Source organism: Urocitellus parryii, chromosome 8, assembly GCF_045843805.1.
Source record: "Urocitellus parryii isolate mUroPar1 chromosome 8, mUroPar1.hap1, whole genome shotgun sequence".
Lineage (NCBI taxonomy): Eukaryota > Metazoa > Chordata > Mammalia > Rodentia > Sciuridae > Urocitellus > Urocitellus parryii.
The window spans coordinates 153,673,840-153,688,221 of NC_135538.1; the positions used below are offsets into that span (position 1 = coordinate 153,673,840).

At 42.2% G+C, this 14,382-nt stretch overlaps 1 protein-coding gene across 1 annotated transcript; it reads left to right on the plus strand.

The window, feature by feature from the left end:
- The first annotated feature begins 10,374 nt into the window (after window positions 1-10,374).
- Window positions 10,375-11,341, plus strand: LOC113201049 (vomeronasal type-1 receptor 4-like). The gene is made up of 2 exons (XM_026414616.2): window positions 10,375-10,669; window positions 10,743-11,341. Exons 1-2 carry the CDS (start codon window positions 10,375-10,377, stop codon window positions 11,339-11,341), a joined length of 894 nt encoding a protein of 297 aa, XP_026270401.2.
- Window positions 11,342-14,382: the final 3,041 nt, after the last annotated feature.

The window sequence follows — 14,382 nt, forward strand, 5'->3', positions numbered from 1 at the left end:
CATCCTAAGTCTTATGTTTTTGTATTCTGTTTTTTAAAGACAGGGGTTCAGTGTGTTGCTTAGTGCCTCACGATTGCTGAGGCTGGCTGTGAACTCTTGATCCCTCTGCTGTCGCCTCCTGAGCCACTGGGATTCCAGTCATGGACAACCATACCCAGCTAGCTTGCTTCTTAACTAGGATGGAAGAAATAATCATTGTTAGTAAGAAACTGGAGATAAACCATTTTGGATATGGAAAAGTGACTCTGGATATTATGTCTGCACTGTTGTTGAGATCAGTGTTCCTTTCCCACTATGAAAAGTGTATGGATAGTCCTGAAAAATTAAAAACACAACCTAATCCATCTTAGGCAAAAAGAATGAAGTAGGAGGCATTACAGTAATTCAGAGCTCAAAATATAGCATAAAGTGCTATGAATTAGGGCAGCATGGTATTGGCATAAAAACAGACACTTGTAATGGAAAAGAATAGGGAGGCTAGAAGTAGGTCGTGCATCTACAGTTAACTGAGTTTCAATAGAGGTGCTCTGAAGGTTTCTTAGAGAAAAATCAGTCTTCTCAATGGATTTCTCCTGAAAAATTGCCTATTCACATGGAAAAATATGTCTGTAGACTCTTTCTTTTATAAGCTACAATATCTATTAAAATGAATTAAAAAAATAAATTTAAGGTATGAATCAACTAAAGTAGTAGAATAAAACCAGGTGAAAGACTATGACATTATAATACACAAGGATTTTTGTGCAAGTCAGCAAAAGGAGAAGAAACCCAAGAAAATACTAGAATACTAAAAATACTTCTGCACAGGAAAAGAAAAGAATAAAACATAGGGAAGAGACTAACTACATAACAGTTGAACATATTTGGAAAGTATGTATCTCACAGGGGGTTTATATTCAATGTATGCAGAAGAGTCAATAGGAAGAGCTGTTGGTGTAGATTAGTGGGAGACCATTTGTCAGTGTAGACAATGCTTTGGGTTGGATCCCAAGATATGCAAACAAACATGAAAAGCAAAAATCAATAACAAAATACACAAACAAATTCAAAGGCTACAACAAAGGGCACTGATTAAAAAGGGGCACTTAGCCTATAGACAACTTTCCCAAAAGACAATTTACAAATGTTCAATCATCTTAGTAGTTATCAGGGTAATGCACGTACAAGCCTCAAAAAGACAGAAGATAACAGGTTCTGGTAGAGGTGTGGTAAGAAAGGAGCCCTCGCCCACTGTAGGTGGGAAGTGAAAAAGTACAGATATTATGAAATCTGTGGGAGAATCCAAAAGTTAGTAACAATAAAACCACCACATGATCCAGAGATCCCACATTTGGTTTAAATCTAAAGAATATAAAATCATCATTTTAAAGAGACACCTGCAATTCTACATTCACTGCAGCAGAAAATAGTACAAAGAGACAAGCACCACAAGGTGTCAATCAAAGGTGGAATGGGAAAATATTAACCTCCTAGAAGTGGAGAGCAGAACAGTTAGCATCAGAGTACTGGGGTAAGGGAAGGATGGGGAAATGGATAAATGGTTCATAGTTACCAGGTTTATAGGAGCAGGGAGTTCAGGTGGGATATGATTCTGCAGTATTAGTGGGTAATGGTCATGCAGTGTATATTTCAGAAAGCTGAGGAAGATAGTTTCCTTGTTTTCAGTATTAAAATATGTGTGTGTGTGTGTGTGTGTGTATAGATATAAATATTTGAGGTTATGTGTGTGTGTGCATGTGTGTCTGTGTGCCTTGATTTGAATATTATTAAATGTATATATGTACACAAACAGCTCATGGTACTCAAAAATATGTGTAAATTAGGTCATTTAAATAACCAATAAACTCTGAGAAATTCAGCTGTCAAGATAATTAATGTGATGCATATTGTTAATTGTATCACCAGTATACTATGAGATTCTGGTATGGGCTTCTTTATTTGGAAGGGATCAGAAGGACTACAGTCAGACCACCTGAACATTCCAGATCTCACTGAAATGGATGAAAGTTGAAGATGAGCAAGGTCACCTTGATCTTGTGCCTTGAGTCACATATGGGTGGACAGAGAGAACTCGTGAACTGTGGTCACATAACTGACAGGAGGAAGGGTGGCACATCATCACCTTAATGTGAGAATCATCAAGTTTCAGAGCATATAGGTGTTGCCATGCAAACACCCTCAACTTGGTGAGCGCCCAGAACAGTGTGCCCTGCTTTGACCAGTGTCTGACACTGTGAAGAGAGAAGTTTCCTTCCAACTTCCATTTACTTGGTGACACATTTGCTTCTGGGACGCCTTAAATGTTCTCACCACCAGGTGCTCTGGATGTCTGACCTGGGGCTGTAGGACTTGGTGCTTGTCCTGCTGGGTCTTGGTCTTGCTTTGGGGCCAGCCCTTTTTTTCTATGCTCCTATTCTTTCTTTTTGAATTGAGAACTTTCCCTCAGAGGTATTGTCTGAGGATGCATGGAACTTGCTTTTGATTTTTCCAGTGGCTCACAGCCAAGAGTTTGTCTTCAGTGCTAGAGGTGCTGGACATTGGAGCACTGCTCTAATGGGAAAGACATGGGGCTCTTGGAGATGGACTGAATTTTGCACTGTGAGATTGGCACGACAATAGAGGGCCGGGATTGGAATGCTATGCTTTGTGCTTAGAACTCATGTCAGGCAATGTAGGACTGTTCAGAGTTGTGCCTGACTCAGTCAGATGGTGATTGGGTCATGAGGGCTGGAATCTTCTCATTGTATTAGTCCATTTGATAGATAAAAAATTTGAATGTACTACTGGCTGCTCACTATAGCCTGGTGTAGTGTGGCAAGTAGAATCATGTCACCTGGGGTGTGGCATTGGGGACTGTATCTGACCCTGGTTTCTTCCTGTTTTTCTTTGTCTGCTTCCCCGATTCCATGAGTTGAGCAGTTTTCTCTGCCTCCTTGATGTTTCTGCCTTGCAGTCAGACCCTGGAGTACAACTCTGAAACCATGGGCCAAAATAAACCTTTCCTCCTCTGAGTGCACAGGTAATCCAGCACCTAGGGAGCTGAAGCAGGAGGAATATTAGTTTACAGAAGCCTGGGCAATTTAGTGAGACCTACACTCAAAATCAAAACCAAACCAAACCAAACAGAACCAAAAAAGAAGTAGGAATGTGGCTCAGTGGTATACAACCCTGGCTTCATTTCTCAGCAATGCAATAAATAAATAGAAATAAAAGATAACACAAATATAAACACAAAGCTTTCCTACTCTAACCTGTTCTCGTCAGTTAAGTTGGTCATAGTGATAAAAGGTGTGCGACTTCAGAGCTCTATGTTTATAGAAACGATGACATCAGAGTTTTGTGGTTAGTTTTCATCACAGCAAACAAGGAAGAATTCACCAGCTATCTCTGAGAGAGACAAAGAGAATAAACTTACATAATTCTCTGTGGAGGAAGGATTAGTCACATGGAATCTCAGATGTGACTACTGACAGTGGACAGGCATTATGGTTATATCTGATCCCAGGAAAAGGGTGGCACATGCTCAAGAGGTGCAGCATAGTGACAGGGACATTCTGCAGGGCTCATGAGATGGGGAAGACCTGCCCAAATCTAGGCCTCCCACCTGAGCTGTTTAAATGTGTCCCTGCAAAAAAAAAATTATGACAGTGACAGGTAGAGATCATAAATATCCCAAGACTGGAGAGTGAAGACATGTTGCTGTGCTGGCCACTCTAAGCTACCTAGTATTCACATGTCTGGTGGACAAAGATGGAGAAAAACACATTTACATGATCGACAGCTGCATTAACACCACATAAAAGAAGATGTTCGATTGCAATCAATCAATCAATCAATCAACATCAATGAACTCTCGGGAACAATGCATTCGGTTGTGATTCCCACCTGAAAACCTTGTCATCATTCCCTGTCATTTTTTAAGATCCATCTGTCCTTTACCTAGGCCAGATAGGAGGGTCAAATGGAGACGTGGGATCTCCAGGCTTACATCCTTCAAGGCCTCCATGGGCCAGTCGTCTCTGTGTTCCTCCAGGGATGCGATGAGCAATTGCTTTTGCTCGTAATTTTCCTAGATAGAGGCAGATCTTGTCCAAATACCTCTGCTGTCGTCAATATTGTAGAAAAGTGAAGGCAGCAGGATTGTGAAAGGCATGAAGATGTCTGTTTTTCTTGACGTAGCCTAGTCATGTCAGCTCTGAGTATTCTTTTTTCAGGGAATTTAGGACTGTTTTATCATTTTATTGGTTCTTTTTGATGGCCATCACTGACGGTCCACTTCTACATGGGAAATCAGGGGTGTGGTGGGGTGTCCTTCCCTCTCTCTTTCCCTTCTCTGGGCTCCTGAGTACCATTAGCCATGGGGTCTCCCCCATCTAAAATCCCCTCAACTCCCCCATTGGCTGGCTCCTCAAAAACCTTTATCGTCTCACTTTGTCTCCAGTGCTCAAACCTTGCAGGCTCATTTTCTATTTTACCTCAGCCTGGCCCCAGTGTAAATTAAAAAGGATGATTCCTCCTGGCTGGAGAGTGGACTTTCAATCCCAGCACTGCACAGGACTTACAGAACTTCTGTCACTGCTGTGGCGAGTGGGCAGAATTCCTTATACGCAAACCTTCCTCTTCTTGCTCTCATCCCTCTGTCAGTCCTGCTCCTCTGCACAGGTCCTCCTTGTTTGCTGTCCCTGAACCTTGTCATCTTCCAATCTCAGTGATGTTCCCTCTTCTGACCCCCAGGATCCCCTGCACTTTTCTCACCTCCACCTGTGCTTTTCCTTCTCCTCTCCCAGCCACAGCTTCACCCCTCACAGGTGGACGTCTTCCCTGCTGGCCCCGTCCTTCGTCGCCCTTCTCCTGACCTCACATCCCATCCCACTCCCACCTCTCCTTCTCCTTCTTTCCCCCTCCTCACACGTGCTCTTTGGACCCTGCCCAGCAGACTTCTCAGGATGAATAGAGGCTTCTCCTGCAACCACAGAGAGTTTGTCCATCGTCACTAAAGTTGTTCTGGAGGAAACCATTCTCAGATTTGGCCTCCCCCCACTGATGCCCCCCTTTCATTTCCCATATGTCCCACCAGGCATCATCCACCCTTGAACTCTTCCTAGAAGCTACACACTCCCTATCATCCACAGTCCTCAGGAAAAGTTGAAAAGCCCATTCTCCCCTCAAATCCTAGCTCACTAACCTGTTCCTAGAGTTAAAAGAACTCTGGACTGTAACCCTTGGCCCTAATGGGTTTACAGCCACTCTCATTCCCCTTCCTTCCTTAGCCCTGTTGAACTTAGGTATGTCCTCCCTTTCCTCCTGGGGTCCACCCTGTTTCCTGAGTCCCCTCAGCGACCACTTTTCCACTCTTTCTCTAACGAGGCATCTGCTTCTTGAACCACAACCCTCCTCCCTACTGTCCTCCTGTCACCCTCGTCCCAGGGCCTGGGTGTCTCTCAGGAACCTCCATCCTTCTCTTTTATCCCCAAATGGACAGGACCACTCCAAGTTCTCCTGACGACCCCAAAGCCCCCAAGTGTGTGAGAAGACCCTCACGGATTCATCTCAGCAAGGTTAAACCGGCCCCTCCTTCCAGTGCCAAGTACTCCTGCAGCTTAACCCCCCTAAATCAGATTAACACGGACATCAGAGGAACCTTAAGTCCGGCCCTCTTGGTGCCATTACTGGTCTTGTGGTCACAACCTGTGTGTAGAACAGCAGGCTTCCCTTGTGCCACATCTTTCCTGGCCCAAGTTCAGGCACAGGTCTCATTCCTCCACCTACAAGGCACCCTCTCCAGCTTCTTTCTGGAAGGAATCTCCAATTTCTCTTCCTGAATTCCATTCTCTATTTGTTTTCTATGTGCTCCAAAATAACAGGCTATCTGGAATTCCAGGTTCTCAAAATCTAGGGCACACCAACTCTTCTTAACTCCACCTGCTGGAGGGCACACCCAACGTGCCCGTCATTCTCCAGTTTGATGCCTGCACAACCACCATGCCACAAAGTCGCATCACAGGGAGCTACTCCCTCGTTGGGACTGAGAATGTTTTTCCAACACAGATACGTGTGTGTCAGGCACAAACCAATGGCAGCTTGTAAAAGGAGCTCTGATGAGGCTTATCCTCCCCACTGTCTTGCCGTCACATTCACGTCACTACCCAGGAAGTTCCTCTCTCAAACTGTGTCCCCCTCAATTGAGGAAGTAGCCAACGTAACCCTTACCTACACCATCCCTGACCCTCAGAACCCACTCTGGGACCCACCATCAAGGCTGGGGTCTGGGTAGAGGGGCAGGGAAAGATCCAGCAGGAATCGCCAGATTATTAAGGCCAGCATCCGCCAGTCAGCAAGCCATGAGCAGCATAGCCCAGTGACCACAGCACTGCTAGCCCACACCTGGACCCCTCTGCTCACAGAGCTCCACACAACCTCACACGTCCTCCACAGTTCTATCCTCCTACACTTCTGACTGCTATCTCTGAGTCCCTCTTACCCTCAGCTCACTGATACAAACCCTGTCCCTCTCCATGGACTCCCATCTAGTGTCTGTTCACCACTTCCTGATGAAATCTCTTGGGACCTCTTCCTTCCAATGTCTCCTACTTTGGTGCGTTTCTCTGTTGGAAAGCGCCTGGGTTGGTTCTGTAAGTTGGCCCTTGTGAATCAATCTTGTGGTTCACTGTGAATACTGCTGTGAGTATTGATGCACTTGTATCACTGTAGTATTTTATTTTTAGTTTCTTTGAATAAATAGCAATGAATGGTGTAGCTGGATCATATGGTGGTTCATTTTTAGATTTTTAAGCAGTGTCCATGCTGCTTATCAGCATGTTGTACTAATTTTTAGTCCTGCCAAAAATGTACAAATTTCCATGTTTTGTCATATCTTAGAGAGAATCTATTATTATTATTTTTTTTTCTGGAAGAATGCCTTTCTAACTGGGATGAGATGACATCTCCATGTAATTTTGATTTGCGTTTTAATGATGATAATTTAGTATTTCAAGAAGGACAAGGTGGATGCATCTAGCCATTGGGTCCAACTTGATGTTTAATATACAATAATGAAAACTCTAATAGCAACGTCCTTGAAGGGCCAATGTGCAACGTTGGAGAAAAATGACTCCTGTCCTGTCCAAGTACTGGTTAGGGCTTGCTTGAAAGCAGAGTCCTGAGTTCTGGTCATCATGAACCACGTCCCTCTACATGTAAAAGGCCTTGAAAAATGAGGAAAACGGGCACTGTGGGTCTGAGGCCCTGGCCCATTCTGATTCAGCAGAGGACCTTTGGGAAGGGGGTGGGAAGGCCAAGAAATGGGAACTCACATACAGAAATGTGCCTGGTTGTTCACTTCTCACTGCACAAACTTTTATTAAAATAATTAAGCCCCAATTAAGACTGAGGTAACTTCTGAGTCAAACAAATGCAGTAATTGTGGAGGGAGAGGGAAAGTCCGTCTCGGGGGACTGAAGTTCTGCAGAGCGCTGCTTCTCTCTGACAGGTATCAGTGCTGAAAAGTGGAGTCTCAGTGGTTGTAACGGCAAGCAAGGGCCCCACAAACCCAGAAGGTACAAATACAACCTTGAAAGCTGCATCTTGTTCAAAGCACCAACACGGAGCTGGTCTGCAGCATGCCACCAAGGTGAGTGCACCTGAGGATCTGAGCTGGTCACAGGCACACGTGACATTTCCTAGCAGCACTGATGTGTGACTGAGTAGTGGAGTTGCTGGGAGGGTCTGGGCCTTAGGATCTTCACCCTTCTTCTGATATCTGAAGGTATGCACATGGGCCAGGAAGGCAGGGGCCATTGATAGCAGACATTCCTCAGCTAAGTCAGAACATCTTTGACCCTGTGTTCAGGATCAGGATGCACCCGAGAGCTCGGTGGTGGGTCCTGAGGGTAGAAAGCTAGAAGCTTTGTCTGCTTTTAGAAAAGCTCAGTTTCTTTAGCCTCTACGTTTTCCTTCTAAGACTCTATGAGCATTTGTAGCTTATAATATTTTTGTACCTAGTTTTGGGGTATATTTTGGGCTTCTGAGATGAAATTTTTCTCTAGTATTATGTTTATGGGTCTCTAAGTGCAGTGTGTTTAGCTTGAAGGCATTTCTTCTGCCCCCACCTTGAAACTGTCCTCACAAGCAACATTAGATCTACATGTGAGTCGAATTCATTCTCTACCTGTTTGTTTGTTGGAGTGTCTAGTAAAACAATTAGCATTTAAAATCATAATTTCAGATTATAAATTCCAGTGTGTTTTCATTATTTTTCTTGGTATTAATATTCCAGAGCAGTTTTTAAAGTTTAGTTCAGTATCATGAGGCAAGGACCACCAATGCCAAATTCATCTTGGGACATTTTCCCCAGGATGGATGCATGAACCTGCCCAGCTGTTTGTGTTTTTTCCAGGTGGGGGATGATACATTTCTCTGAATGCAAGTCCTTCCTTTCAGAACCATTCCCTCTGTAATTGTAAAATCAATCTGGGATAAGGCCACTCTCTCCTCGGACATTCTTCATTTTATTCTGCCAGAGTGAAAGAGAAGGGAGTTTATGTTTCAGAAGTGCCTCCCAAATTTGATTCAGAGCTGTGTGTTTTGGGAATGTGGGAATGGGCTGAAAATATGAAAAAAACTAGAAATATATAAGAAATACGAAAATATTTAATATGTCCGCAGGGCCGTGATGGACAGTGATTTTCATTTTTGTCCTTTACCTACTAGTTGAAACTGCTTTGAATCATTAAAGCTTGTGTCATAAGGCGTTGCACAGCACATATTTAGGATTCTGTGCTGTTTACGTTAAGGCATGGGTGCAGGCTTTATTCTCCCCATTTGTTAGTGGAGGAAACAGAGTTGGAAAACAATCATGAATCTTCCTGAATCCAGGGGCTACATTGTACCTGGTGTTCTTGCACTTTCAGTTGCCAGGGACATTCAGAAGAGAAATCTAGTTCAATCTTCTAATAAATAGCAGGAGGTGGGAGGAAGGATTGCAGAATTGCGATTCCATGCACATTGAAAAGTGAAAATCCTACAATGTTTTTTCAACATCCTAGGTCCTTTTATTAGAGAAAGTGACCACAATTGACATAAATTCATGGGTGAGATTTGAGATTGGAAATCTGACAGGAAAAGGTAGCATCCTGTCCAGGATTGCATGGAAATGACCTAGGAAGTTTAAATATCACAGAAGTCCAGTTTTTTGAGTATGTGGCAAAAAAGACAACTAGAGCGAGCTGCAGATTTGACGGAAATCATTGTTTCCCCCAAGGTTCTGTGAGGGCTGTGAAATTCCCTCAGGAACACACTTGAGTGACTTCATTCATGCCCATACCTCCCAGCAAACTTACCTACCAGGAGGTTTTATGGGGATTCCCAATTCATGGGCTGCTTTGTCTCCTGACAGCACAGAGCAGGTGATCGTTCCTCACACCCTAACCTTTGGATGAACCAGGCTGCCCTTAAAATCTCCTGAGGTCACCACTGGGAGCTCAGCCCTCTGCTGAAGACCCTGGAAGAGCAGCGTCCCATGGCTTCCCTGGGCCATAGCTGGCTCCACGGTGTCCATGATCTGGTTTTCTCAAGCTAGTGACACATTCCTGCCTGTCTTAGAATTATTTGGCTTTACCTGTTGGATTCCATTTGTGAAGGTTGGCGTTCAGGGTCACATTGAGGACTACAGGGACTCTCTATTAATAAGCAGTGAAACCACAGATTTCTATTGATGAGTAGGAAAACACAGAGGGAAGCTCTCCTCATGAAAAATGGAAAACTCTAAGCATAAAGCAAGCCTGGAATTGTGGTTCTGGCCCAAATAAGAGATAGAAGGGAACACTGAACAAAGAAAAAGAGAATATGGAATTTGAAATACAGCTGAATGTACATTTGTGAAAGACAGTGGAGCACCTGGATTTTACAAATGCTTATGTACTAGGTATTGGCAAGAACAGTCAAGCATGATCTTGGACTTTGGCATCCTCATAAAATGAATATAGAATGATATAGAAATGACAGGGAGAAATCTGATTGTGGGATTGCAGGTGCAGTGTATCCATGCTGAGGTTGAACATGGATGAGGAATCAAGAATTTGACCAAACAACTTAGTAATGATTGTAGGGAACTTAACAAAAATTTAAGAGTTGAAAATTTAGAGTTTTGAATAATAATACTCAAGATGGTGTTTGAAAGAATGTAGAATGATCCTCAAACCATTAGAGAAAACGTAAATTTGGACACAATTTGCTCCATTACATATTTCCCGTTTGTTCTTACACTCCAGAACTGCTCATGAGAAATATTTCTGTGCAGGTAAATGTCATCATTACTGTTGTTTGCTTCAAAAAGATATTTGCTACATCCAGGATATTCTGCCTATGAAGTAAGAAATGGGTTTAAATTTTGTAAAAGGAACAATCTTCATGTTTCTAACAGGACTTGGGATTGTGCTTAACACGTGGGTTCTTGTGAACTGTGTGTGCTATTGTAGAAGCACTGTAAAATCTATCCACCTCATTCTCATCCATTTGCCTTTTGCAAACATCATAACACTTCTTACAAGAGGCATCCCAATGACAATATTCAGTTTTGGGTTGAGAAGCCTCCTAGGTGACGTAGCCTGTAAGATGGTGGTTTACCTCAGCAGGGTGGCCCGGGGCCTGTCCATCAGCACCACCAGTCTCCCCATCATTCAACAATACCAAAATAAAATGACAATTCGAGAACACAAAGCTTATACCCTTTCTACCCACTCTAATCACAGTGGTCCAGGCCATCACCATCAGTCCCAGAGGGTCTAACTGGGGAAGCCTGAAGCCCAGGTCAGCATGGCACATCTTTCCCTTGTTAGTCTTCTTTTGGATACTCAATTCCTTGATTAGCATGAACTTGCCATTTTATATTAAACACATAAGCAGCATGAACACATCAAAAATTATTAGAAGTGACAACTACTGTTATTTTCAATTACAAAACTGGACAGTTGGATGGATTTTTATTGTTCTCATGGTCCTTCGAGATGCCGTGTTCCAGGGTGTCATGGGCTGGGCCAGTGGCTACATGGTCTTCCTCCTCCACAAGCACCACCAGCAGGTGCTCCACCTTCAGACCTCCAAGCTCCTCCACAGAACCCCACCTGAGGTGAAGGCTGTGAAGAGTGTCCTCCTTCTGATGCTCTGCTTTCTCTTCTTCTATTGGACAAGTTGCTTTATGTCTTTATATGTAACTTTCTCCTTAGAGAAGCATTTCCTAAAAAGAAGTGCTCTAGAATTTTTGGACCTTGGCTATGCAATCCTCAGCCCATTTGTGCTGATTCACAGGGATGGACACCTGGCTGAATGTTGGCGTGCTCAATGAGAGAGAAAGACACTGAAAAAATGTCTATTTCATTGATCATTTTAGTAAGGAGGTTTGAAAACAGTCTTTGTGTTGTGTTGCTGTATGTGATGAAAAATCAGGTAAGGGCAGCAGAATCACATAAAGGCACATTTCCACACCATAATGTTGTGACAATTCTAAGACAGACATCATATGAAGCTGGTTAAGTATGATTTTCTACCTCTCTTATGACCTTGGATTTGCATGTTTTAATTCTCTTATAAACATCAAACTCTGTTAATATGTATTGATATACAAGGTGTGTTTTTAATTAATAGACTTATCTTCACAGAGCTATAGTATTTAAAAATAAGGAAGGAATAATATACTTTATTGGATTTCGTCTACATTATGAAATCTGCAAGAATAAAAGGCCTGAAAGTGTAGGTGTCTCACTTGATAGAAACGAACGGAGCTATAATGAAAATGATTTAGTTTTCTTTCCATGTTTTCTGATTTGCTAACTCAGAAGTTGAATGCATTTTTCTCTAATAAATGAAAATTTTGTTTTGATAAAAAATCATGGCTTGTTTCAAGGGAGTACTAGTTAGGGGGTTTACACTGCTTGATATTTTCTCCTTATCTTTAGAAATACACATGATATTCTGCTATAATGAAGTATACTTAATTTTACTTTTTCTTAAATGGAAAAAAGCATATTCTTATGTAGAATGCACAGATATGGAAATAAGTTTTTTTTCCCTTGTACCAAGTCAGGGGCCCCTGACCACTGAGCCACATCCCCAGCCCTATTCTGTATTTTCTTTAGAGACAGGGTCTCACTGAGTTGCTGAGGCTGGCTTTGAACTCCTCCTGCCTCAGCTTCCTGAGCAGCTGGGATTACGGGTGTGTGCCCAGCTTGGCAATAAGGTATTGGTTAAGACATTTTGAAATATTACTGATGCTATTGATTATTGATCATATTCCCTTCAAGGCATCAGAATTGACTTAGAGGGTCTTCCCCTCCATTGTCAAATTGTCCTACAATCTTTCTTGTGAACCTGTTTGTATTTAGATGTGTGGTTTCTTTATACCATGTCAACACAAATTTAAAATAATGTGTTGATGTTATTAGGTCATATTCCAAGGTTAGTGTTTATCTGCCTCATATAATGTCAGTGTCGTTGAAGATAAAGGATGAACTACTGCCTTCATTCCACAGTTCTCCTGCTGTATCCTAAAGTCTAGAACAGAGAAAAAAATAACATGAGCCATTTCTGAACAGGTCACTGCTTATGGGCTCAAGTGCAAGGAGTGCTGATCTTAGAGGTGTGGTTAGGAATAAATAACACGAAAAGGTGGAATCATGAGAATTAGATGACTGACACTAATAAGAGACAAGTATATAAATGATTGAGAAGGTGGCTCATGACTGTCGGAATCATTTTGTCAGGGTTTGCCTGGATTTCATTTTCCCTAGATGAGTATAATTCTTCTTCACTCTAAAATGTAGATATTGAGTTGAGAAAATAAAAGTATGTCAGAAATCATAATTAGAAAGTAATTGAAAGGAATAAAGCACATGATTAACATTGTTACACACATGCGGAGTGTGAAATAGGAGAGAGAAATGGGAAACACTGGCCACTGGAGCACTTTGGCATGACTGGTAGCCCATCAATTTTTTTTTGATTTCTAAAATATATGTACACAATTAAAGTAGCAAAATGTAAATAGTGGAATGAAGTCTGCATCATTTGCACATTAGAAAGCTTACAAGGTGTTTATAGTAGAGATGACCGACAGTCCCCTAATTTTGTGAGATAAACTTCCATATACAGAAACCCAGAAGACCTTATTACAAGGAATTGACACAGCAATGGGTACACACAGACCTGTTTTTGCTAAAAATTAGAACAAGAAATACCTAGAAAGTGACCAGAAGAATACATTAGGTCTAAATCATCAACCATTTCTAATTGATGGTGGATTTCATACAAGAGATCTTGGGCCCTAGAAAACTTCACTCATCATAAACGTACTAAATCCCTCCTTTTATTGGTGGATGCAGGGATAATTGGGGTCTCCAGCAATTATCTTAGTTTGAACCAGTATCAGATAATTGCTGAAATGTCTGATGGTTCCCTTGTTCCTATGATGAGTCATTCTATGACTCATCAATGTAGGTCCATGTAGGTCTTGCTGGGAATAGTGGGAGGGAGAGGTCAGTGTGCTCTGGCAGTGCAGCAAGGTCCCTCATGAGCATCTCCATCCACACAGCAGCTCTGTGTCTGCAGACTGGCTCCAGGATGGGCGTTAATGGAGGAGCATGAACCCTGTTCTAGTGATTCAACTCAGATTTCCACTCACAAGTGTTGAGGTTTTGACTTCTCCTACAGATCCAGAAAGAATTGGGCAGAACTCCCATATGTTCCATTTATATACACCATGATCAGTTGATTAATGCCCAAAATTTCTCTGCATCTCAGAGTTCTGATTATTTTTCATTATGGTAAACATGGCCACTGTCACTTGGTGATTAGTGTCACCATATGGCACACGTGTGCTTGGGATCTGATAGTTCCCTTTGTGTTCAGGGATTCGTGTTCAGTGCTAGCACCTCCCAATTTGATGTTGAATTGATAGCCAAGAACCAACAGAGTTCATCTAGGATGCAGAGCTATCCTGATAAATTTCTTCAGCAAATGGTGTTGGTAAAACTAGATACCCACATGCAAAATATGATATTGGGCCCTAACTTTAAACCATACACAAAACTCTACTCAAATTTTAGCAAAGATTCCATAATATAACTGAAATTGTAGAACTCCTTAAATTCAATATAGGGAAAAACTCCTTGACTTCGGCTACTTAGTGAGTTTTTATGTATGACATCCAAATCAGAAAAAAATAGAAGAAATTACCAAGTGACACTATTTCAAACCAAATACATTCTGCACACAAAGTCGACACTCAACACATTGAAAAGCCAGCAATGGTATGAGACCCACATTTGAAACCCTTGACTAGTAACGTTTTACTGTCCCATATATGTAAGTCACTAACATTGGTACATAGCC

Coding starts and splice junctions, on each gene's coding strand:
- LOC113201049 (XM_026414616.2), top strand. CDS start 10,375: ATGGGTTTAAATTTTGTAAAAGGAACAATCTTCATGTTTCTAACAGGA. Junction 10,670..10,742: donor CATCAGCACCACCAGTCTCC/CCATCATTCAAC, acceptor TACCCACTCTAA/TCACAGTGGTCCAGGCCATC.